General features: G+C 53.1%; 1 protein-coding gene across 1 annotated transcript in view; it reads right to left on the reverse strand.

Annotated features, from left to right (window-relative positions):
• Nucleotides 1–325: 325 nt before the first annotated feature.
• LOC131570581 (tenascin-X-like) overlaps nucleotides 326–26,683 on the reverse strand; it is a 65,085-nt gene continuing 38,727 nt past the window's right edge. Inside the window, exons 27-32 of the mRNA XM_058822945.1 lie at nucleotides 24,111–24,246; nucleotides 18,206–18,357; nucleotides 16,107–16,203; nucleotides 10,309–10,470; nucleotides 5,678–5,874; nucleotides 326–524 (exon numbers count right to left, since the gene is read on the reverse strand). Of these exons, the coding sequence (XP_058678928.1) occupies nucleotides 444–524; nucleotides 5,678–5,874; nucleotides 10,309–10,470; nucleotides 16,107–16,203; nucleotides 18,206–18,357; nucleotides 24,111–24,246 (825 nt within the window). The 3' untranslated portion in view covers nucleotides 326–443. The remainder of the gene's footprint in view (nucleotides 525–5,677; nucleotides 5,875–10,308; nucleotides 10,471–16,106; nucleotides 16,204–18,205; nucleotides 18,358–24,110; nucleotides 24,247–26,683) is intronic.

Genomic DNA, 26,683 nt, shown 5'->3' on the forward strand with positions numbered 1-26,683 from the left:
GCAGGTTTTGGGGTGCCCAGGTTTTGGGGTGCCCTAATTTGGGGTTCCCAGATTTTGGGATCCCCCAAATTTGGGGTTCCCAAGTTTTGGGGTGCCCAGATTTTGGGGTGCGCAGGTTTTGGGGTGCCCAGGTTTTGGGGTTCCCAGGTTTTGGGGTGCGCAGGTTTTGGGGTGCCCAGGTTTAGGGGTGCCCAAATTTGGGGTTCCCAGGTTTTGGGGTGCGCAGGTTTAGGGGTGCCCACATTTGGGGTGCCCAAATTTGGGGTTCCCAGGTTTTGGGGTGCGCAGGTTTTGGGGTGCCCAGGTTTTGGGGTGCGCAGGTTTAGGGGTGCCCAGGTTTTGGGGTGCCCAAATTTGGGGTTCCCAGGTTTTGGGGTGCGCAGGTTTAGGGGTGCCCAAATTTGGGGTGCCCACATTTGGGGTTCCCCGGTTTTGGGGGTCCCTCACGGGCGCTGCGGCCGCAGCTTCATCTCGGTGAAGGGGATGGAGACGTTGAAGCCTCTCCAGGGGAACCAGTGGATGCCCTGGGGGGAAACGGGGTCAGAGACCCACAGATTGACCCACACATTGCCCCACAGATTGACCCACAGATTGACCCACAGATTGACCCACAGATTGACCCACAGATTGACCCACAGATTGACCCATAGATTGACCCACAGATTGACCCACAGATTGACCCATAGATTGACCCACAGATTGACCCATAGATTGACCCACAGATTGACCCACAGATTGACCCACAGATTGACCCACAGATTGACCCACAGATTGACCCATAGATTGACCCACAGATTGACCCACAGATTGACCCATAGATTGACCCCATAGAAACCCCACAGAGACCCCACAGATTGCCCCATAGAGACCCCACAGAAACCCCACAGATTGCCCCATAGAAACCCCACAGATTGCCCCATAGAAACCCCACAGAAACCCCACAGATTGCCCCACAGATTGACCCACAGAGACCCCATAGAAACCCCACAGAGACCCCACAGATTGCCCCATAGAGACCCCACAGAAACCCCACAGATTGCCCCACAGGAACCCCACAGATTGACCCATAGAGACCCCATAGAAACCCCACAGATTGCCCCACAGAGACCCCATAGAGACCCCATAGAGACCCCATAGAGACCCCATAGAGACCCCATAGACCCCATAGACCCCATAGAGACCCCATAGAGACCCCATAGACCCCATAGAGACCCCACAGACCCCATAGAGACCCCACAGACCCCATAGAGACCCCATAGAGACCCCATAGAGACCCCATAGACCCCATAGAGACCCCATAGAGACCCCATAGAGACCCCATAGACCCCATAGAGACCCCATAGAGACCCCATAGAGACCCCATAGAGACCCCATAGACCCCATAGAGACCCCACAGACCCCATAGACCCCATAGAGACCCCATAGAGACCCCATAGAGACCCCATAGACCCCACAGACCCCATAGAGACCCCATAGACCCCATAGAGACCCCACAGACCCCATAGAGACCCCATAGAGACCCCATAGACCCCATAGACCCCATAGAGACCCCATAGAGACCCCATAGAGACCCCATAGACCCCATAGAGACCCCATAGAGACCCCATAGAGACCCCATAGACCCCATAGAGACCCCACAGACCCCATAGACCCCATAGAGACCCCATAGAGACCCCATAGAGACCCCATAGACCCCATAGAGACCCCACAGACCCCATAGACCCCATAGAGACCCCATAGAGACCCCATAGAGACCCCATAGACCCCATAGAGACCCCATAGACCCCATAGAGACCCCATAGAGACCCCATAGACCCCATAGACCCCATAGAGACCCCATAGACCCCATAGACCCCATAGAGACCCCATAGAGACCCCATAGACCCCATAGAGACCCCATAGAGACCCCATAGACCCCATAGACCCCATAGAGACCCCATAGACCCCATAGAGACCCCATAGAGACCCCACAGACCCCATAGACCCCATAGAGACCCCATAGACCCCATAGAGACCCCATAGAGACCCCATAGGCCCCATAGACCCCATAGAGACCCCATAGAGACCCCATAGACCCCATAGAGACCCCATAGACCCCATAGAGACCCCATAGACCCCATAGAGACCCCATAGACCCCATAGACCCCATAGAGACCCCATAGAGACCCCATAGAGACCCCATAGAGACCCCATAGACCCCATAGAGACCCCATAGACCCCATAGAGACCCCATAGACCCCATAGACCCCATAGAGACCCCATAGACCCCATAGACCCCATAGAGACCCCATAGAGACCCCATAGACCCCATAGACCCCATAGAGACCCCATAGTGACCCCATAGACCCCATAGAGACCCCATAGACCCCATAGACCCCATAGAGACCCCATAGAGACCCCATAGAGACCCCATAGAGACCCCATAGAGACCCCATAGACCCCATAGAGACCCCATAGACCCCATAGAGACCCCATAGACCCCATAGACCCCATAGAGACCCCATAGACCCCATAGACCCCATAGAGACCCCATAGACCCCATAGACCCCATAGAGACCCCATAGAGACCCCACAGACCCCATAGACCCCATAGAGACCCCATAGACCCCATAGAGACCCCATAGACCCCATAGAGACCCCATAGAGACCCCACAGACCCCATAGAGAGCCCATAGAGACCCCATAGAGACCCCATAGAGACCCCATAGAGACCCCATAGACCCCATAGAGACCCCATAGACCCCATAGAGACCCCATAGGCCCCATAGACCCCATAGAGACCCCATAGAGACCCCATAGACCCCATAGACCCCATAGACCCCATAGACCCCATAGAGACCCCATAGAGACCCCATAGACCCCATAGACCCCATAGAGACCCCATAGAGACCCCATAGACCCCATAGAGACCCCATAGACCCCATAGACCCCATAGAGACCCCATAGACCCCATAGACCCCATAGAGACCCCATAGAGACCCCACAGACCCCATAGACCCCATAGACCCCATAGAGACCCCATAGACCCCATAGACCCCATAGAGACCCCATAGAGACCCCACAGACCCCATAGAGAGCCCATAGAGACCCCATAGACCCCATAGAGACCCCATAGACCCCATAGACCCCATAGAGACCCCATAGAGACCCCATAGACCCCATAGAGACCCCATAGACCCCATAGACCCCATAGAGACCCCATAGAGACCCCATAGACCCCATAGAGACCCCATAGACCCCATAGACCCCATAGAGACCCCATAGAGACCCCATAGAGACCCCATAGACCCCATAGAGACCCCATAGAGACCCCATAGAGACCCCATAGACCCCATAGAGACCCCATAGAGACCCCATAGAGACCCCATAGACCCCATAGAGACCCCATAGAGACCCCATAGACCCCATAGAGACCCCATAGACCCCATAGAGACCCCATAGAGACCCCATAGACCCCATAGAGACCCCATAGACCCCATAGAGACCCCATAGACCCCATAGAGACCCCATAGAGACCCCATAGACCCCATAGAGACCCCATAGAGACCCCATAGACCCCATAGACCCCATAGAGACCCCATAGACCCCATAGAGACCCCATAGAGACCCCACAGACCCCATAGAGACCCCATAGAGACCCCATAGAGACCCCATAGACCCCATAGAGACCCCATAGAGACCCCATAGAGACCCCATAGAGACCCCATAGACCCCATAGAGACCCCATAGACCCCATAGACCCCATAGAGACCCCATAGACCCCATAGAGACCCCATAGAGACCCCATAGACCCCATAGAGACCCCATAGAGACCCCATAGAGACCCCATAGACCCCATAGACCCCATAGAGACCCCATAGAGACCCCATAGACCCCATAGAGACCCCATAGAGACCCCATAGAGACCCCATAGACCCCATAGACCCCATAGAGACCCCATAGAGACCCCATAGAGACCCCATAGAGACCCCATAGAGACCCCATAGACCCCATAGAGACCCCATAGACCCCATAGAGACCCCATAGACCCCATAGACCCCATAGAGACCCCATAGACCCCATAGACCCCATAGAGACCCCATAGACCCCATAGAGACCCCATAGACCCCATAGAGACCCCATAGAGACCCCATAGAGACCCCATAGACCCCATAGACCCCATAGACCCCATAGAGACCCCATAGACCCCATAGAGACCCCATAGAGACCCCACAGACCCCATAGAGACCCCATAGAGACCCCATAGACCCCATAGAGACCCCATAGACCCCATAGAGACCCCATAGAGACCCCATAGAGACCCCATAGAGACCCCATAGAGACCCCATAGACCCCATAGAGACCCCATAGAGACCCCATAGACCCCATAGAGACCCCATAGAGACCCCATAGAGACCCCATAGACCCCATAGAGACCCCATAGAGACCCCATAGACCCCATAGACCCCATAGAGACCCCACAGACCCCATAGACCCCATAGAGACCCCATAGAGACCCCATAGAGACCCCATAGAGACCCCATAGACCCCATAGACCCCATAGAGACCCCATAGACCCCATAGTGACCCCATAGAGACCCCATAGACCCCATAGAGACCCCATAGAGACCCCATAGACCCCATAGAGACCCCATAGAGACCCCATAGAGACCCCATAGAGACCCCATAGACCCCATAGACCCCATAGAGACCCCACAGACCCCATAGACCCCATAGAGACCCCATAGAGACCCCATAGAGACCCCACAGACCCCATAGAGACCCCATAGAGACCCCATAGACCCCAGAGACCCCATAGAGACCCCATAGACCCCATAGAGACCCCATAGAGACCCCATAGAGACCCCACAGACCCCATAGACCCCATAGAGACCCCATAGACCCCATAGAGACCCCATAGAGACCCCATAGACCCCATAGACCCCATAGAGACCCCATAGAGACCCCATAGACCCCATAGACCCCATAGAGACCCCATAGACCCCATAGAGACCCCATAGAGACCCCATAGAGACCCCATAGAGACCCCACAGACCCCATAGACCCCATAGAGACCCCATAGAGACCCCACAGACCCCATAGACCCCATAGAGACCCCACAGACCCCATAGACCCCATAGACCCCATAGAGACCCCATAGAGACCCCATAGAGACCCCATAGAGACCCCATAGAGACCCCACAGACCCCATAGAGACCCCACAGACCCCATAGACCCCATAGACCCCATAGAGACCCCACAGGCCCCATAGAGACCCCATAGAGACCCCATAGACCCCATAGAGACCCCATAGAGACCCCATAGAGACCCCATAGACCCCATAGACCCCATAGACCCCATAGAGACCCCATAGAGACCCCACAGACCCCATAGAGACCCCATAGAGACCCCATAGACCCCATAGAGACCCCATAGACCCCATAGACCCCATAGAGACCCCATAGAGACCCCATAGAGACCCCATAGACCCCATAGAGACCCCATAGAGACCCCATAGACCCCATAGAGCCCATAGAGACCCCATAGAGACCCCATAGAGACCCCATAGACCCCATAGACCCCATAGACCCCATAGAGACCCCATAGACCCCATAGACCCCATAGACCCCATAGACCCCATAGAGACCCCACAGACCCCACAGACCCCATAGACCCATAGACGCCCCAATTCCGGTACCTGGTGGTCGCGCGTGGCGCCGTAGCGCCCGTTGAGGTTGGCGTAGTGGCAGTTGCGGTACCACCAGGCGCCCCCGTAGGCCACGGCGCAGGGCGGGGGGCGCGGCCGCCCCGAGGGGTCCCGGCGGTCCCGGGGGTCCCGGGGGTCCCGGTCCCGCGTGGAGAAGGGGCTGCCCGAGTGGTACGAGAGCGCGTCGCCTGCGCGGGGACACGGGGACGCCGGGAATGCGCCACGGGGACGCCCAAAACGCCCCCGAAACGCCCCGGAAAAACGGCGCCAAAGATTCCCCGAAACGCCCCGAAAACACCCCAAAAACCCACCAGAAAACCCAATACTCCCCCACTCCAAAGAATGAACACAAGATTTCCGAAACACCCCGAAAACACCCCAAAACGCACCAGAAAACCCAACACTACCCCCCACCCAAAAAAATGCACAAAAGATTCCCCGAAACACCCCGAAAACACCCCAAAACCCACCAGAAAACCCCCAAAATCCACCCCAAAGGACCCCCAAAAACGCAGCGAAGATCGCCCCAAAAACGCCCCAAAATCCACCAGAAAACTCAACACCCCTCCCCAAAAAAAATGCACAAAAGATTCCCGAAACACCCCGAAAACACCCGAAAACACCTCAAAGCCCCCCAAAATACCCCAAAACCCAACGGGAACCCCAAAACCGGCCAGGGACCCCAAAAACGCAGCAAAGATTCCCCAAAAACGCCCCAAAATCCACCAGAAAACCCAACACGCTCCCCCCCACCCAAAAAATGCACAAAAGATTCCCCGAAACACCCCGAAAACCCCAAAACCCACCAGAAAACCCCCAAAATCCACCCCAAAGGACCCCCAAAAACGCAGCAAAGATTCCCCCAAAATCCACCGGGAGCCCCAAAACCGGCCAGGGACCCCAAAAACGCAGCAAAGATTCCCCAAAAAACACCCCAAAATCCACCAGAAAACCCAATACTCCCCCTCCCCCCAAAAAATGCACAAAAGATTCCCAAAACACCCCAAAAACCCCAAAACGCCTCAAAGACCCCCAAAATCCACCAGGGACCCCAAAAACGCAGCAAAGATTCCCCCAAAAATACCCCAAAATCCACCAGAAAACCCAACACTCCCCCTCCCCCAAAAAAAATGCACAAAAGATTCCCCGAAACACCCCGAAAACCCCCGAAAACGCCTCAAAGACCCCAAAATCCACCAGGAACCCCCAAAAAGGCAGCGAAGATTCCCCAAAAACGCCCCAAAACTCACCAGGAACCCCAAAACCGGCCAGGGACCCCAAAAACGCAGCAAAGATTCCCCAAAAACACCCCAAAATCCACCAGAAAACCCAACACTCCCCCCCACCCAAAAAATGCACAAAAGATTCCCGAAACACCCCGAAAACCCCAAAACCCACCAGAAAACCCCCAAAATCCACCCCAAAGGACCCCCAAAAACGCAGCAGATTCCCCCAAAATCCACCGGGAGCCCCAAAACCGGCCAGGGACCCCAAAAACGCAGCAAAGATTCCCCAAAAACACCCCAAAACCCACCAGGAACCCCAAAATTCACTGGGGACCCCAAAAACGCAGCAAAGATTCCCCAAAAATGCCCCAAAATCCACCAGAAAACCCAACACTACCCCCCACCCAAAAAAAAAATGCACAAAAGATTCCCGAAACACCCCAAAAACCCCAAAACGCCTCAAAGACCCCCAAAATCCACCGGGAACACCCAAAAAGGCAGCGAAGATTCCCCAAAAAACACCCCAAAACCCAACAGGAACCCCAAAACCGGCCAGGGACCCCAAAAACGCAGCAAAGATTCCCCAAAAACACCCCAAAACCCACCAGGAACCCCAAAACCCCCAAAAAAATGCACCGAAGATTCCCAAAGGACGCCAAAACACCCCAAAACCCCCCAAAACCCCCAAAGGGACCCCAAAACACCCCAAAATCACCCAAAACCCCCAAGGACCCCAAAACCCCCAAAGGGACCCCAAAGGACCCCAAAATCACCCAAAACACCCCAAAACCCCCAAAGGGACCCCAAAACACCCCAAAATCAGCCAAAACACCCCAAAATCACCCAAAACACCCCAAAACCCCCATAGAGACCCCAAAACACCCCAAAATCACCCAAAACACCCCAAAATCACCCAAAACACCCCAAAACTACCCAAAGGCACCCCAAAACACCCCAAAATCACCCAAATCACCCCAAAACCCCCAAAGGGACCTCAAAACACCCCAAAATCACCCAAAACACCCCAAAATCACCCAAAACACCCCAAAACTACCCAAAGGCACCCCAAAACACCCCAAAATCACCCAAATCACCCCAAAACCCCCAAAGGGACCTCAAAACACCCCAAAATCACCCAAAACACCCCAAAATCACCCAAAACACCTCAAAACTCCCCAAAATCACCCATAACACCCCAAAACCCCCAAGGACCCCAAAGCCACCAGGAACCCCAAAATCCTCAGGGACCCCAAAACCGCCCCAAATGAGCCCAAAACGCCCCGAGGACCCCAAAACCCACCAGGAACCCCCGAAAGCCACCGGGGACCCCAAAATGGCACCAAAGATTCCCAAAACGGCCCAAAGGGACCCCAAAACACCCCAAAACACCCCAAAACACCCCAAAAACTCCCCAAAACCCCCCAAAACACCCCAAAAGACCCCAAAGGACCCCCAAAACCCCAAAGGGGACCCCAAAACCCCCCGTTCCTCACCGGCCGTGCCCGTGAAGGCGCCCACGCGCAGCCGGTGCCGCGCCGACGCTGAAGATTCCCAAAACGCCCCAAAACCCCCCAAAGGACCCCAAAACGCCCCAAAACACCCCAAAGGACCCCAAAGGGGACCCCAAAACACCCCAAGGGACCCCAAAAGACCCCAAATCCCCGCGTTCCTCACCGGCCGTGCCCGTGAAGGCCCCCACGCGCAGCCGGAGCCGCGCCGACGCTGAAGATTCCCAAAACGCCCCAAAGCCCCCAAAACCCCCCAAAACACCCCAAAACACCCCAAAATCCCCCAAAGGACCCCAAAACCCCAAAGGGGACCCCAAAATTCCCCCCGTTCCTCACCGGCCGTGCCCGTGAAGGCGCCCACGCGCAGCCGGTGCCGCGCCGACGCTGAAGATTCCCAAAACGCCCCAAAACCCCCCAAAGGACCCCAAAACACCCCAAAACCCCCCAAAGGACCCCAAAGGGGACCCCAAAACACCCCAAGGGACCCCAAAAGACCCCAAATCCCCGCGTTCCTCACCGGCCGTGCCCGTGAAGGCGCCCACGTGCAGCCGGTGCCGCGCCGACGCTGAAGATTCCCAAAACGCCCCAAAGCCCCCAAAACCCCCCAAAACACCCCAAAACACCCCAAAATCCCCCAAAGGACCCCAAAACCCCAAAGGGGACCCCAAAATTCCCCCCGTTCCTCACCGGCCGTGCCCGTGAAGGCGCCCACGCGCAGCCGGTAGCGCGCCGACGCTGAAGACTCCCAAAACGCCCCAAAACGCCCCAAAACCCCCCAAAACACCCCAAAACCCCAAAGGACCCCAAAACCCCAAAGGGGACCCCAAAAGCCCCTTGTTCCTCACCGGCCGTGCCCCGGAGCGCCCCCACGCGCAGCCGGTACCCGCGCCGACGCTGAAGATTCCCAAAACTCCCCAAAGGACCCCAAAACTCCCCAAAACCCCCCAAAACCCCCCAAAATCCCCCAAAGGACCCCAAAGCACCCCAAAACACCCCAAAGGGGACCCCAAAACCCCAAAGGGGACCCCAAAACCCCCCGTTCCTCATCGGCCGTGCCCATGAATGCCCCCACGCGCAGCCGGTGCCGCTCCGACGCTGAAGATTCCCAAAACGCCCCAAAGGACCCCAAAACTCCCCAAAACCCCAAAGGGGACCCCAAAATCCCCCCGTTCCTCATCGGCCGTGCCCATGAATGCCCCCACGCGCAGCCGGTAGCGCTGCGACGCTGAAGATTCCCAAAACGCCCCAAAACGCCCCAAAACTCCCCAAAACACCCCAAAACCCCCCAAAACCCCCAAAGGACCCCCAAAACCCCAAAGGGGACCCCAAAACCCCCGCGTTCCTCACCGGCCGTGCCCGTGAAGGCGCCCACGCGCAGCTGGTAGCGCGCCGACGCTGAAGATTCCCAAAACGCCCCAAAACGCCCCAAAACACCCCAAAACACCCCAAAACCCCAAAGGACCCCAAAACCCCAAAGGGGACCCCAAAATCCCCCCGTTCCTCACCGGCCGTGCCCATGAATGCCCCCACGCGCAGCCGGTAGCGCTCCGACGCTGAAGATTCCCAAAACGCCCCAAAGACCCCAAAACACCCCAAAACACCCCAAAACCCCCCAAAATCCCCCAAAGGACCCCAAAACACCCCAAAGGACCCCAAAGGGGACCCCAAAACCCCAAAGGGGACCCCAAAATTCCCCCCGTTCCTCACCGGCCGTGCCCGTGAAGGCGCCCACGCGCAGCCGGAGCCGCGCCGACGCTGAAGATTCCCAAAACGCCCCAAAACGCCCCAAAACGCCCCAAAACCCCCCAAAACACCCCAAAACACCCCAAAGGACCCCAAAGGACCCCCAAAACCCCAAAGGGGACCCCAAAACCCCCGCGTTCCTCACCGGCCGTGCCCGTGAAGGCGCCCACGCGCAGCCGGTAGCGCTCCGCGGCCGCGCCGACGCTGAAGTCGCGGTACGTTGCGAAGGCGGCGTCGCGGCCGCTCCGCAGCTCCACGCGCAGCTCCGAGGGCCCCGCGCGCGTCAGCTCGTGCAGCGCCTCGTTCCCTGCGCCCCCAGAGCGTCAGGGGCGCCCCGAAACCATCCCGGGATCATCCGCGTGCCCCGAAACTGCCAGGGGCGCCCCGAAACCCGCCCGGGATCATCCGCGTTCCCCAAAACCCGCCCAGGATCATCCGCGTTCCCCAAAACCCACCCGGGATCATCCGCGTTCCCCAAAACCCACCCGGGATCATCCGCGTTCCCCAAAACCCACCCGGGATCATCCGCGTTCCCCAAAACCCGCCCAGGATCATCCGCGTTCCCCAAAACCCGCCCAGGATCATCCGCGTTCCCCAAAACCCACCCGGGATCATCCACGTGCCCCGAAACCCGCCCAGGGCGCCCCAAAACCAACCGGGGATCATCCGCGTTCCCCAAAACCCACCCGGGATCATCCGCACCCCAAAACTGCCAGGGGCGCCCCGAAACCCACCCGGGATCATCCGCGTTCCCCAAAACCCACCCGGGATCATCCACGTGCCCCGAAACCCGCCCAGGGTGCCCCAAAACCAACCGGGGATCATCCGCGTTCCCCGAAAGCGTCAGGGGCGCCCCGAAACCCGCCCGGGATCATCTGCGTTCCCCAAAACCCACCCGGGATCATCCGCACCCCAAAACTGCCAGGGGCGCCCCGAAACCCGCCCGGGATCATCCGCGTTCCCCAAAACCCGCCCGGGATCATCCGCACCCCAAAACTGCCAGGGGCACCCCAAAACCAACCCGGGATCATCCGCGTTCCCCGAAAGCGTCAGGGGCGCCCCGAAACCCGCCCGGGATCATCCGCGTTCCCCAAAACCAACCCGGGATCATCCGCGTTCCCCGAAAGCGTCAGGGGCGCCCCAAAACCCACCCGGGATCATCCGCACCCCAAAACTGCCCTGGGCACCCCGAAACCCGCCCGGGATCATCCGCATTCCCAAAAAGCGCCAGGGGCACCCCAAAACCAACCCAGGATCATCCGCATTCCCCAAAACCGCCCTGGGCGCCCCGAAACCCCCCAGGATCATCCGCGATCCCTGCACCCCGAAACCCACCCGGGATCATCTGTGTTCCCCAAAACCAACCCAGGATCATCCGCGTTCCCCAAAACCGCCCTGGGCACCCCGAAACCCACCCAGGATCATCCGCGATCCCCGAAAGCGCCAGGGGCACCCCGAAACCATCCCGGGTGATTGTCAGGGGCACCCCAAAACTCCCCGGGATCATCCGCATTCCCCGAAACCGCCAGGGGCACCCCAAAACCGACCCGGGATCATCCGCGCCCCAAAACCGCCAGGGGCACCCCGAAACCCGCCCGGGATCATCCGCGTGCCCCGAAACCAACCCGGGATCATCCACGTGCCCCAAAACCATCAGGGGCGCCCCGAAACCAGCCCGGGATCATCCGCACCCCAAAACCAACCCGGGATCATCCGCATGCCCCAAAAGCGTCAGGGGAACCCCAAAACCGACCCGGGATCATCCGCGTTCCCCGAAACCAACCCGGGATTATTCGTGTTCCCCGAAAGCGTCAGGGGCGCCCCAAAACTGCCCCGGGATCATCTGCGCCCCAAACCGCCCTGGGCACCCCAAAACCCACCCGGGATCATCCGCGCTCCCCGAAAGCGTCAGGGGCACCCCAAAACCCACCCGGGATCATCCGCGTGCCCCAAAACCGCCCCGGGATCATCCGCGCTCCCCAAAACCATCAGGGGCACCCCAAAACCAACCCGGGATCATCCGCACCCCGAAAGCGTCAGGGGCACCCCGAAACCATCCCGGGATCATCCGTGTGCCCCCAAAGCGTCAGGGGCACCCCAAAACCAACCCGGGATCATCCGCGTGCCCCGAAACCCACCAGGGGCACCCCGAAACCCGCCCGGGATCATCCGCGTGCCCCGAAACCCACCAGGGGCACCCCGAAACCTGCCCGGGATCATCCGCGTGCCCCGAAACCAACCCGGGATCATCCGCGTTCCCCAAAACTGCCAGGGGCACCCCAAAACCAACCCGGGATCATCCGCGTTCCAATTTTTTCCCCAATTTTTTCCACATTTTTCCCAAAGCGTTTTCCAATTTTTTCCCAAACGTTTCCACAAATTTTTCCCAAATTCTTCCGTGTTTTCACCCAAATTTTCTTAGTTTTCCATGTTTTTCCCCAAATTTTTCCGTGTTTTTTTCAAGAATTTTTCCCAGTTTTCTGTGTTTTTCCCAATTTTTCCCAATTTTTCCTGTTTTTTCCCCAAATTTTTCCGTGTTTTTCCCAAATGTTTCCCAAATGGATTCCAAATTTTTCCCATTTTTTCAGTTTTTTTTCAAGTTCTTTGGTGGTTTTTCCCAAACTTTTCGGTGCTTTTTTCCAAATTTTTCCCAATTTTTTCCCAAATTTTTTCCCAATTTTTCCCCAAAGCATTTTCGAATTTTTCCCAAATGTTTCCATAAATTTTTCCCACATTTTTCCCCAAATGTTTTCCAGTTCTTTTCCCTTAATTTTTCCCAAATTATTCTGAAATTGTTCCCAAACTTTTTCCCAAATTTTTCCGTGTTTTTTTCACGGGTTTTCCCCAGTTTTCTGGTTTTTTCCAATTTTTCCCAAATGTTCCCGTTATTTCCCAAATTTTCCCCAAATCAGTCCCAAATTTTTCCGTGTTTTTTCACGAATTTTTCCCAGTTTTCTGGTTTTTTTCCCAATTTTTCCTGTTTTTTCCCCAAATGTTTCCCAAATTTTTCCGTGTTTTTCCCAAATGTTTCCCAAATGGATTCCAAATTTTTCCCTTTTTTTTTTCCGTTTTTTTTTTTTCAAGTTCTTTGGTGGTTTTTCCCAAACTTTTCGGTGCTTTTTCCCAAATTTTTCCCAATTTTTTTCCCAATTTTTTCCAAATTTTTCCCAAAGCGTTTTCCAATTTTTTCCCAAACGTTTCCACAAATTTTTCCCAAATTCTTCCGTGTTTTCACCCAAATTTTCTTAGTTTTCCATGTTTTTCCCCAAATTTTTCCGTGTTTTTTTCAAGAATTTTTCCCAGTTTTCTGTGTTTTTCCCAATTTTTCCCAATTTTTCCTGTTTTTTCCCCAAATTTTTCCGTGTTTTTCCCAAATGTTTCCCAAATGGATTCCAAATTTTTCCCATTTTTTCAGTTTTTTTTCAAGTTCTTTGGTGGTTTTTCCCAAACTTTTCGGTGCTTTTTTCCAAATTTTTCCCAATTTTTTCCCAAATTTTTTCCCAATTTTTCCCCAAAGCATTTTCGAATTTTTCCCAAATGTTTCCATAAATTTTTCCCACATTTTTCCCAAATGTTTTCCAGTTCTTTTCCCTTAATTTTTCCCAAATTATTCTGAAATTGTTCCCAAACTTTTTCCCAAATTTTTCCGTGTTTTTTTCACGGGTTTTCCCCAGTTTTCTGGTTTTTTCCAATTTTTCCCAAATGTTCCCGTTATTTCCCAAATTTTCCCCAAATCAGTCCCAAATTTTTCCGTGTTTTTTCACGAATTTTTCCCAGTTTTCTGGTTTCTCCCAATTTTTCCTGTTTTTTCCCCAAATGTTTCCCAAATTTTTCCGTGTTTTTCCCAAATGTTTCCCAAATGGATTCAAAATTTTTCCCTTTTTTTTTTCCGTTTTTTTTTTTTTCAAGTTCTTTGGTGGTTTTTCCCAAACTTTTCGGTGCTTTTTCCCAAATTTTTCCCAATTTTTTTCCCAATTTTTTCCAAATTTTTCCCAAAGCGTTTTCCAATTTTTTCCCAAACGTTTCCACAAATTTTTCCCAAATTCTTCCGTGTTTTCACCCAAATTTTCTTAGTTTTCCATGTTTTTCCCCAAATTTTTCCGTGTTTTTTTCAAGAATTTTTCCCAGTTTTCTGTGTTTTTCCCAATTTTTCCCAAATTTTCCCCAAATCAGTCCCAAATTTTTCAGTGTTTTTTTCACGAATTTTTCCCAGTTTTCTGTTTTTTTCCCAAATTTTCCCAAATTTTCCCGTTTTTTCCCCACATTTTTCCCAAATTTTTCCATGTTTTTCCCAAATTATTCCCAAATGGATTCCAAATTTTTCCCTTTTTTTTCCGGGTTTTTTTTTTTTCAAGTTCTTTGGTGGTTTTTCCCAAACTTTTCGGTGCTTTTTCCCAATTTTTTCCCCAATTTTTCCCAATTTTTCCTGTTTTTTCCCCAAATTTTCCCCAAATTTTTCCGTGTTTTTCCTTAATGTTTCCCAAATGTATTCCAAATTTTTCCCATTTTTTCCATTTTTTTTTCTTTTTTTATCAAGTTCTTTGGTGGTTTTTCCCAAACTTTTCGGTGCATTTTTCCCAAATTTTTCCCAAATTTTTCCCAATTTTTTTCCAGATTTTTCCCAAATTTTTCCCAAAGCGTTTTCAAATTTTTCCCCAAATATTTCCATAAATTTTTCCCACATTTTTCCCAAATGTTTTCCAGTTCTTTTCCCTTAATTTTTCCCAAATTATTCTGAAATTGTTCCCAAACCTTTTCACAAATTTTTCCGTGTTTTTTTCCCAAACTTTCCCCCAATTTTTCTGTTTTTTCCCAATTTTGTCTCAATTTTTCCCGTGTTTTTCCCAAATTTTCCCCAATTTTTTCACATTTTCCCCCCAAATGTTTATGCTTTTTTCTCAATTTTCCCCAATTTTTTCCATGTTTTTTCCCGCAATTTTTTCCGTGTTTTCCATAAATTTTTCCCAAATTCTTCCGTGTTTTCACCCAAACTTTCTTAGTTTTCCATGTTTTTCCCCAAATTTTTCCGTGTTTTTTCACGAATTTTTCCCAGTTTTCTGGTTTCTCCCAATTTTTCCCAATTTTTCCTGTTTTTTCCCCAAATTTTTCCGTGTTTTACCCAAATGTTTCCCAAATGGATTCCAAATTTTTCCCTTTTTTTTTTTTTCCGTTTTTTTTTTTTTCAAGTTCTTTGGTGGTTTTTCCCAAACTTTTCGGTGCTTTTTCCCAAATTTTTCCCGATTTTTTTCCCAATTTTCTCCAAATTTTTCCCAAAGCGTTTTCCAATTTTTCCCAAATGTTTCCATAAATTTTTCCCACATTTTTCCCAAATTCTTCCGTGTTTTCCCCAACTTTTTCCGAAATTCTTCCGTGGTTTTTTTTAAATTTTTTTCCCAAAATTTCTCCCAAATTTTTGTGCGATTTTCCCCAAATTTTCCTTGGTTTTTTTTTCCCCAGATTTTTCTGTGTTTTTTCCCCCAAATTTTTCCGTGTTTTTTTTCCCCCAATTTTTCGGTTTTTATTTCCCAATGTTTCCGAATTTCCCCAATTTTTTTTCCCCAATGTTTCCAAATTTCCCCAATTTTTCCATGTTTTTTTCCCCAATATTTTCGAATTTCCCCAATTTTTTTCCGTGGTTTTCCCCCAATATTTCCGAATTTCCCCAATTTTTTTCCGTGTTTTTTCCCCAATATTTCTGAATTTCCCCAATTTTTTTCTGTGTTTTTTCCCCAATATTTCCGAATTTCCCCAATTTTTTTCCGTGTTTTTTCCCCAATGTTTCCGAATTTCCCCAATTTTTTTCCGTGTTTTTTTCCCCAATGTTTCCGAATTTCCCCAATTTTTTTTCCGTGTTTTTTCCCCAACGTTTCCAAATTTCCCCAATTTTTTTCCGTGGTTTTTCCCCAATTTGCCCCCGATTTTCCCGTGTTTTCCGTCCCTCACCGAGCCAGAACTCGCCGCTGACGTTCCCGAACCCGTTCGCGTACGAGTCCCAGTCCCGCCAGAAGTCGGTGCTGCCGTCCTGGCGCCGCTGGAACACCTGGAGGGAGTGAGGGCACCCCAAAAACCCCTGAGCCCCAAAAACCCCAAATCCCCTGAGCCCCAAAAACCCCTGAGCCCCAAAAACCCCCAAAAAACCCCTGAGGGGCACCCCAAAAACCCCTGAGCCCCAAAAACCCCTGAGCCCCAAAAACCCCAAATCCCCTGAGCCCCAAAAACCCCTGAGCCCCAAAAACCCCCAAAAAACCCCTGAGGGGCACCCCAAAAACCCCTGAGCCCCAAAAACCCCTGAGCCCCAAAATCCCCTGAGCCCCAAAAACCCCTGAGCCCCAAAATCCCCTGAGGGGCACCCCAAAAACCCCCTGAGCCCCAAAAACCCCTGAGCCCCAAAAACCCCAAATCCCCTGAGCCCCAAAAACCCCTGAGCCCCAAAAACCCCCAAAAAACCCCTGAGGGGCACCCCAAAAACCCCTGAGCCCCAAAAACCCCTGAGCCCCAAAATCCCCTGAGCCCCAAAAACCCCCAAAATCCCCTGAGGGGCACCCCAAAAACCCCCTGAGCCCCAAAAACCCCTGAGCCCCAAAATCCCCTGAGCCCCAAAAACCCCAAAAACCCCTGAGCCCCAAAAACCCCTGAGCCTCAAAAACCCCAAAATCCCCTGAGGGGCACCCCAAAAACCCCTGAGCCCCAAAAACCCCTGAGCCCCAAAAACCCTGAGCCCCAAAAACCCCTGGGGGGCACCCCAAAAACCCCTGAGCCCCAAAAACCCCAAAAACCCCTGAGCCCCAAAAACCCCTGAGCCCCAAAAACCCCAAAACCCCTGAGCCCCAAAAACCCCCAAAAAACCCCTGAGCCAAAAATCCCCAAAATCCTGAGGGGCACCCCAAAAACCCCTGAGCCCCAAAAACCCCTGAGCCAAAAATCCCCAAGAACCCCTGAGCCCCAAAAACCCCAAATCCCCTGAGCCCCAAAACCCCTGAGCCCCAAAAACCCCAAAATCCCCTGAGCCAAAAAATCCCCAAAATCCTGAGGGGCACCCCAAAAACCCCTGAGCCCAAAATCCCCCCCGGTCCCTCCAGTCCGTCCCAGTCCGTCCCAGTTCCCCCAGTCCCAGCCACAGCAGCCCCAGTCTGTCCCGGTCCCTCCCAGTGCCCCCAGTCCCTCCCAGTTTGTCCCAGTTTGTCCCAGTCCATCCCAGTTTATCCCAGTCTGTCGCAGTCCCCCCCAGTCCATCCCAGTTTATCCCAGTCCCTCCCAGTCCCTCCCAGTCCCTCCCAGTCCATCCCAGTCCATCCCAGTTTATCCCAGTCCCTCCCAGTCCCTCCCAGTCCCTCCCAGTCCCTCCCAGTCCATCCCAGTTTCCCCAGTTTATCCCAGTTTCCCGTCTCACGGTCCAGCCGCCGCCGTCGGTGTCCATGTCCCAGTCTGTCCCAGTCTGTCCCAGTCTGTCCCAGTCCATCCCAGTTTATCCCCAGTTTATCCCAGTCCATCCCAGTCCATCTCACGGTCCAGCCGCCGCCGTCGGTGTCCATGTCCCAGTCTGTCCCAGTTTATCCCAGTTTATCCCAGTCCATCCCAGTTTATCCCAGTCCATCCCAGTCTCACCGTCCATCCGCCACCATCGGTGTCCATGTCCCAGTCTGTCCCAGTTTATCCCAGTTTATCCCAGTTTATCCCAGTTTATCCCAGTTTCCCCAGTTTCCCCAGTCCATCTCACCGTCCACCCGCCGCCGTCGGTGTCCATGTCCCAGTTTATCCCAGTTTATCCCAGTTTCCCCAGTCCATCCCAGTTTCCCCAGTTTATCCCAGTCCATCTCACGGTCCAGCCGCCGCCATCGGTGTCCATGTCGCAGTCTGTCCCAGTCTGTCCCAGTCTGTCCCAGTCTGTCCCAGTCTGTCCCAGTTTATCCCAGTTTCCCCAGTTTATCCCAGTCCATCCCAGTTTATCCCAGTTTCCCCAGTTTATCCCAGTCCATCCCAGTTTATCCCAGTTTCCCCAGTCCATCCCAGTTTCCCCAGTTAATCCCAGTTTCCCGTCTCACGGTCCATCCGCCGCCGTCGGTGTCCATGTCGCAGTAGACGCGCAGGGGCCGGGCCGGGTCCCCGCTGGGGAAGACGAGGGCGACGCGCGAGGGGCCGGGGCCGTTCAGCTGCTCCTGGGCGCAGTCCCGGGGGTGCGGGAACGGCAGCGGGGCTGGGCACGCGGGGCATGGAGATTGGCCCCGAATTTATCCCAATTTATCCCAAATTTATCCCAAATTTATCCCCAATTTATCCCAAATTTATCCCAAATTTATCCCAATTTATCCCAAATTTATCCCGAATTTATCCCGAATTTATCCCAAATTTATCCCCAATTTATCCCCAATTTATCCCCAATTTATCCCGAATTTATCCCAAATTTATCCCCAATTTATCCCAAATTTATCCCAAATTTATCCCCAATTTATCCCAAATTTATCCCAAATTTATCCCCAATTTATCCCAAATTTATCCCAATTTATCCCCAATTTATCCCAAATTTATCCCCAATTTATCCCAAATTTATCCCAAATTTATCCCAATTTATCCCCAATTTATCCCGAATTTATCCCGAATTTATCCCCAATTTATCCCGAATTTATCCCGAATTTATCCCGAATTTATCCCAAATTTATCCCCAATTTATCCCCAATTTATCCCGAATTTATCCCAAATTTATTCCCAATTTATCCCAAATTTATCCCCAATTTATCCCGAATTTATCCCGAATTTATCCCCAATTTATCCCCAATTTATCCCGAATTTATCCCGAATTTATCCCGAATTTATCCCGAATTTATCCCAATTTATCCCAAATTTATCCCAAATTTATCCCCAATTTATCCCGAATTTATCCCGAATTTATCCCAATTTATCCCCAATTTATCCCCAATTTATCCCCAATTTATCCCCAATTTATCCCAAATTTATCCCAAATTTATCCCAAATTTATCCCAAATTTATCCCCAATTTATCCCAAATTTATCCCCAACTTATCCCCAATTTATCCCCAATTTATCCCAAATTTATCCCCAATTTATCCCCAATTTATCCCGAATTTATCCCCAATTTATCCCAAATTTATCCCCAATTTATCCCCAATTTATCCCGAATTTATCCCAATTTATCCCAAATTTATCCCGAATTTATCCCAAATTTATCCCCAATTTATCCCAAATTTATCCCAAATTTATCCCCAATTTATCCCAAATGTTTACGTTTATTATTCCAAATTTTCCCCAATTTTCCCCCAATTTTCCCGTGTTTTTACCCAAATTTCTCCCCAATTTTTGTGTTTTTCCCCCCAGTGTTTCCCCAATTTTTCTGTGCTTTTTCAAAAAATTTTTCCCTAATTATTTTTCCCAAATTTTCTCACATTGTTCATTTCTTTTTTTTTCCAAATTTTCCCAAATTTTCCTGTGGTTTTTTTTTCCCCAAATTTTTCCATGTTTTCTCCAATTTTTTCCCAAATTTTCTCACATTGTTCATTTCTCTTTTTTTTCCAAATTTTCCCAAATTTTTCTGTGTTTTTTTTTTTCCCCAATTTTTCCATGTTTTCTCCAAATTTTTCCCAAATTTCTCCATTTATTATTCCAAATTTTTCCCAATTTTTTCAGAGATTTTTCCCCAAATTTTTCCATATTTTTCCATATTTTCTCAATTTTTTCTGTTTTTCCAAGTTCTCTCCCAAATTTTTCCCAACTTTTCCCCAATTTTCTCCCAAATTTTTCTGCAATTTTTCTGTGTTTTTCCAAATTTTTCCCAAATTTTCCCCAATTTTTTCCAAATTTTTCTGTGCTTTTGTCCAAATTTTCCGCAAATTTTTCCATGTTTTTGCCAAATTTTCCCCCAATTTTTCTGAGTTTTTTCCCAAATTTTTCGCAATTTTTTCCCAAATTTTCCCACTTTTTCCCAAAAATTTCCAAATTTCTCCCAAAGTTTTCCATGTTTTTCCCTAATTTTCCCCAAATTTTCCGGTCTTTTCCCTGAGTTTTTCCCCAATTTTTCCCAACTTTCTCCCAAACTTTCCACGTTTTTTTCCCAATTTTTTTTTCCCAAAGTTTTTCCCAAATTTTCCCCATTTTTTCCCAAATTTTTCCCAAATTTTACCAAAATTTTTCTCAAATTTTCCCTAATTTTTCCATGTCCCACGTTTGGTTGTGTACCCCGCACAATAACCCCCAAAGGACCCCAAAACACCAAAAAAACCCCAAATGTCTCGCTGTGCACCCCCAAACCCCAAATCCACCAAAATCCTCCAAAATCCCCCCAAAATTCCCCAAAATGCCCCCCAAATCCACCAAAATCCTCCAAAATCCCCCCAAATCCCCCCAAAATCTCCTCAAAATCCCCCCCAAAACCCTCAAAACCCCCAAAATCCCCCCAAATCCCCCCAAAATTCCCCAAATCTCCCAAAATCCCCCAAAATCCCCCAAAATCCCCCAAAATCCCCCAAACCCCCCAAAATCCCCTCAAAATCCCCTCAAAATCCCCCCAAAACCCCCAAAATCTCCCCCAAAATCCCCCAAAATTCCCCCAAATCTCCCAAAAATCCCCCAAAAATCCCCCAAAATTCCCCCAAATCCCCCCCAAATCCCATCCCTCACTCCAAGGGGTCACAGATCCCATTCCAACAACCCTGACCCCAGAAAATCTCCCAAAATCTCCCCAAAATTCCCCAAAATCCGCCCAAAATTCCCCAAAATTCCATCAATCCCTTAAAGGGTCACAGATCCCCCACCGACAACCCCGACCACCCCAAAAATCTCCCCAAAATCTCCCCAAAACCACCCAAAATCCCCCCAAATGCCCCAAAGCCCCCCAAAATCCCCCCAAAACCCTCAAAACCCCCAAAATCCCACAAAATTCCCCCAAATCTCTCAAAATCCCCCAAATTTCCCCAAAATCTCCCAAAATTCCCCAAAATTTCCCAAAATCCCCCCAAAATCCCATCCCTCCCTTAGAGGGTCACAACTTCCCATACCAACAACCCCGACCCCACAAAATCCCCCAAAATCCCCCAAAATCCCCCCAAAATCCACCAAAATTCCATCCCTCCCTTAAAGGGTCACAGATCCTCCACCGACAACCCCGACCACCCCAAAAATCTCCCCAAAATCTCCCCCAAAACCCCCCAAAATCCCCTCAAAACCCCCCCAAAATCCCCCAAACCCCCCCAAAATCTCCCCAAAATCCCCCAAATCCCCCAAAACCCCCCCAAAAACCCCCAAAATCCCCTCAAAACACCCCCAAATCCCCCAAAACCCCCCAAAATCTCCCCGAAATCCCCCAAATCCCCCAAAACCCCCCAAAATCTCCCCGAAATCCCCCAAATCCCCCAAAATCACCCCCAAACCCCCCCAAAACCCCTCTCAAAACCCTCCCCAAATACCCCAAACCCCCCAAATCCCCCCGAAACCACCCAAAACCCTCAAAACCCCCAAAATCTCCCCCCAAACCCCCCAAAATCCCCTCAAAACCCTCCCCAAATCCCCCAAAATCCCCCAAAATCCCCCCAAACCCCCAAAATTCCCCCAAACCCCCCCAAAACCCCCCAAAATCCCCCCAAAACCCTCCCCAAATCCCCCAAAATCCCCCAAACCCCCCAAAACCCCCCAAAACCCCCCCAAATCCCCCAATCCCCCCAAAATCCCCTCAAAATCCCCCCAAAACCCTCAAAACCCCCAAAATCTCCCCAAAAATCTCCCCAAAATCTCCCCAAAACCCCCTCAAAACCCCCCAAAATCCCCTCAAAACCCCCCCAAATCCCCCCAACCCCCCCAAAATCTCCCCGAAATCCCCCCAAATCCCCCAAAACCCCCCAAAAACCCCCTCAAACCCCCCCAAAAACCCCCTCAAAACCCTCCCCAAATCCCCCAAACCCCCCCCAAACCCCCCAAAATCCCCTCAAAACCCTCCCCAAATCCCCCAAAATCCCCCAAAATCACCCCCAAACCCCCCCAAAACCCCCCTCAAAACCCTCCCCAAATACCCCAAACCCCCCAAATCCCCCCGAAACCACCCAAAACCCTCAAAACCCCCAAAATCTCCCCCAAAACCCCCCAAAATCCCCTCAAAACCCTCCCCAAATCCCCCAAAATCCCCCAAAATCCCCCAAAATCTTCCCCAAATGCCCCAAACCCCCCCAAAATCCCCCCAAAATCGCCCAAACCCCCCCAAAATCTCCCCCAAATCCCCCAAACTCCCCCCAAAATCCCCTCAAAACCCTCAAACCCCCCCCAAAATCTCCCCCAAACCCCCCCAAATCCCCCAAAACCCCCCCCAAAACCACCCCAAACCCCCCCAAAATCGCCCCCAAATCCCCCAAAACCCCCCAAAATCCCCTCAAAACCCTCCCCAAATCCCCCAAAACCCCCCAAAATCCCCCCAAACCCCCCCAAACCCCCCCAAAATCCCCTCAAAACCCTCCCCAAATCCCCCAAACCCCCCCCAAAATCCCCCCCAAACCCCCCAAAATCCCCCCAAACCCCCCAAAACCCCCCAAAATCCCCTCAAAACCCTCCCCAAATCCCCCAAACCCCCCCCAAAACCCCCCAAAATCCCCCCAAACCCCCCCAAACCCCCCCAAAATCCCCTCAAAACCCTCCCCAAATCCCCCAAACCCCCCCCCAAAATCCCCCCCAAACACCCCAAAATCCCCCCAAACCCCCCAAAACCCTCAAAATCCCCTCAAAACCCTCCCCAAATCCCCCAAACCCCCCCCAAACCCCCCAAAATCCCCTCAAACCCCCCCAAAACCCCCCAAAATCCCCTCAAAACCCTCCCCAAATCCCCCAAAACCCCCCAAAATCCCCCCCAAACCCCCCAAAATCCCCCCAAACCCCCCCAAACCCCCCCAAAATCCCCTCAAAACCCTCCCCAAATCCCCCAAACCCCCCCCAAAATCCCCCCCAAACCCCCCAAAATCCCCCCAAACCCCCCAAAACCCTCAAAATCCCCTCAAAACCCTCCCCAAATCCCCCAAACCCCCCCAAACCCCCCAAAATCCCCTCAAACCCCCCCAAACCCCCCCAAAATCCTCTCAAAACCCTCCCCAAATCCCCCAAAACCCCCCCAAATCCCGTCAAACCCCCCAAAATCCCCCCAAACTCCCCCAAACACCCCAAAATCCTCTCAAAACCCTCCCCAAATCCCCCAAAATCCCCCAAAATCCCCCCAAACCCCCCCAAACCCCCCCAAAATCCCCTCAAAACCCTCCCCAAATCCCCCAAACCCCCCCCAAAACCCCCCAAAATCCCCCCAAACCACCCCAAACCCCCCCCAAAATCGCCCCCAAATCCCCCAAAACCCCCCAAAAACCCCCTCAAAACCCTCCCCAAATCCCCCAAAATCCCCCAAAATCCCCTCAAAACCCCCCCAAATCCCCCAAAACCCTCCCCAAATCCCCCAAACCCCCCCCAAACCCCCCAAAATCCCCTCAAACCCCCCAAAATCCCCTCAAAACCCCCCCAAAATCCCCTCAAAACCCTTCCCAAATCCCCCAAAACCCCCCAAAATCCCCCCAAACCCCCCCAAACCCCCCCAAAATCCCCTCAAAACCCTCCCCAAATCCCCCAAACCCCCCCCAAAACCCCCCAAAATCCCCCCAAACCCCCCCAAACCCCCCCAAAATCCCCTCAAAACCCTCCCCAAATCCCCCAAACGCCCCCCAAAATCCCCTCAAAACCCCCCAAAATCCCCTCAAAACCCTCCCCAAATCCCCCAAACCCCCCCCAAAACCCCCCAAAATCCCCCCAAACCCCCCCAAACCCCCCCAAAATCCCCTCAAACCCCTCCCCAAATCCCCCAAACGCCCCCCAAAATCCCCTCAAAACCCCCCAAAATCCCCTCCCTCCCTCTAAGGCTCCCAGCTCCCCCAGCACCCCCGGCCCCCCGGGCCCGTTTTGGGGGTGCCCCCGCGCTCACGGGTCTCGAAGGCGGCCTCCAGGGGGGGCTCGCTCTGGGGGTGCCGCCCCCGTTCCCGCAGGCGCACCCGGTACCGGCCCGCGGGCTCCAGGCCCCGCAGCGTCCGCAGCCCCGCCCCGGCCGGGACCCGCAGCACCTGGGGGGCACCGGGAAATTGGGGGGCACCGGGGGTATTGGGGGGCACCGGGAAATTGGGGGGCACCGGGGGTATTGGGGGGCACCGGGGGTATTGGGGGGCACCGGGAAATTGGGGGGGCCCGGGGGGGGGTCACCAAGGGGATTATTGGGGTGTCCCGGGGGAGTATTGGGGTGTCCCGGGGGTTATTGGGGTGTCCCGGGGGATATTGGGGTCACCAAGGGGGTTATTGGGGGGTCCCGGGGGTTATTGGGGGGTCCCGGGGGATATTGGGGTGTCCCTAAAGGTTATGGGGTCACCAAGGAGTTATTGGGGTGTCCCGGGGGTTATTGGGGTATCCCGGGGAGTATTGGGGGGTCCCGGAGGTTATTGGGGTGTCCCGGGGGTTATTGGGGGGTCCCGGGGGTTATTGGGGGGTCCCGGGGGTTATTGGGGTGTCCCTAAAGGTTATGGGGTCACCAAGGAGTTATTGGGGTGTCCCGGGGATTATTGGGGTTCCCAGGGGAGTATTGGGGGATCCCGGGGGATATTGGGGTGTCCCTAAAGGTTATGGGGTCACCAAGAGGGTATTGGGGTGTCCCGGGGGTTATTGGGGTGTTCCGTGGGTTATTGGGGTCACCAAGGGGTTATTGGGGGGGCCCGGGGGAGTATTGAGGTGTCCCTAAAGGTTATGGGGTGTCCTGGGGGATTATTGGGGTGTCCCGGGGGTTATTGGGGTTCCCAGGGGAGTATTGGGGTGTCTCGGGGGTTATTGGGGTGTCCCCAAAGGTTATGGGGTCACCAAGGGGGTATTGGGGTGTCCCGGGGGTTATTGGGGTGTCCCTAAAGGTTATGGGGTGTCCTGGGGGATTATTGGGGCTTTCCGTGGATTATTGGGGTGTTCCGGGGAATATTGGGGTGTCCTAAGGGATTATTGGGGTGTCCCTAAAGGTTATGGGGTCACCAAGGGGGTTATTGGGGTGTCCCGGGGGTTATTGGGGTCACCAAGGGGTTATTGGGGGGTCCCGGGGGTTATTGGGGTGTCCTGGGAGATTATTGGGGTCACCAAGGGGTTATTGGGGGGTCCCGGGGGAGTATTGAGGTGTCCCTAAAGGTTATGGGGTGTCCCGGGGGATTATTGGGGTGTCCCTAAAGGTTATGGGGTCACCAAGGGGGTTATTGGGGTGTCCCGGGGGTTATTGGGGTGTCCCGGGGGGTTATTGTGGTGTCCTGGGGGATTATTGGGGTGTTCTGGGGCATATTGGGGTGTCCCGGGGATTATTGGGGTGTCCCTAAAGGTTATGGGGTCACCAAGGAGTTATTGGGGTGTCCCGGGGGTTATTGGGGTTCCCAGGGGAGTATTGGGGTGTCCTGGTGGATTATTGGGGTGTCCTGGGGGATTATTGGGGGGTCCCGGGGGTTATTGGGGTGTTCCGGGGGTTATTGGGGTTCCCAGGGGATATTGGGGTGTCCCGGGGGTTATTGGGGTGTCCCTAAAGGTTATGGGGTCACCAAGGGGGTATTGGGGTGTCCCGGGGGATATTGGGGGGTCCCGGGGGTTATTGGGGTGTCCCGGGGGTTATTGGGGTCACCAAGGGGGTTATTGGGGGGTCCCGGGGGATATTGGGGTGTCCCTAAAGGTTATGGGGTCACCAAGGAGTTATTGGGGGGGCCCGGGGGTTATTGGGGTATCCCGGGGAGTATTGGGGGGTCCCGGAGGTTATTGGGGGGTCCCGGGGGTTATTGGGGTGTCCCGGGGGATTATTGGGGTGTCCCTAAAGGTTATGGGGTCACCAAGGAGTTATTGGGGTGTCCCGGGGATTATTGGGGTTCCCAGGGGAGTATTGGGGGGGGTCCCGGGGGATATTGGGGGGTCCCGGGGGTTATTGGGGGGTCCCAGGGGATTATTGGGGTGTCCCTAAAGGTTATGGGGTCACCAAGGAGTTACTGGGGTGTCCCGTGGGTTATTGGGGTGTTCCGTGGGTTATTTGGGTTCCCAGGGGATTATTGGGGTTCCCAGGCGGTATTGGGGTGTTCCGGGGGTATTGGGGGGTCCGGGGGAAATTGGGGGGCCCGGGGGTTATTGGGGTGTCCCCAAAGGTTATTGGGTCACCAAGGGGATTATTGGGGTGTCCCGGGGGTTATTGGGGTGTCCTGGGGGATTATTGGGGTGTCCCTAAAGGTTATGGGGTCACCAAGGGGGTATTGGGGTGTCCCGGGGATTATTGGGGTTCCCAGGGGAGTATTGGGGGGTCCCGGGGGGTTATTGGGGTGTCCCCAAAGGTTATGGGGTCACCAAGGAGTTATTGGGGTGTCCCGGGCGTTATTGGGGTGTCCCTAAAGGTTATGGGGTCACCAAGGGGGTATTGGGGTGTCCCGGGGGATATTGGGGTGTCCTGGTGGATTATTGGGGTGTCCCGGGCGTTATTGGGGTGTTCCGGGGGTTATTGGGGTTCCC

The sequence above is a fragment of the Ammospiza caudacuta genome, chromosome 36, assembly GCF_027887145.1.
Source record: "Ammospiza caudacuta isolate bAmmCau1 chromosome 36, bAmmCau1.pri, whole genome shotgun sequence".
Taxonomy (NCBI): domain Eukaryota; kingdom Metazoa; phylum Chordata; class Aves; order Passeriformes; family Passerellidae; genus Ammospiza; species Ammospiza caudacuta.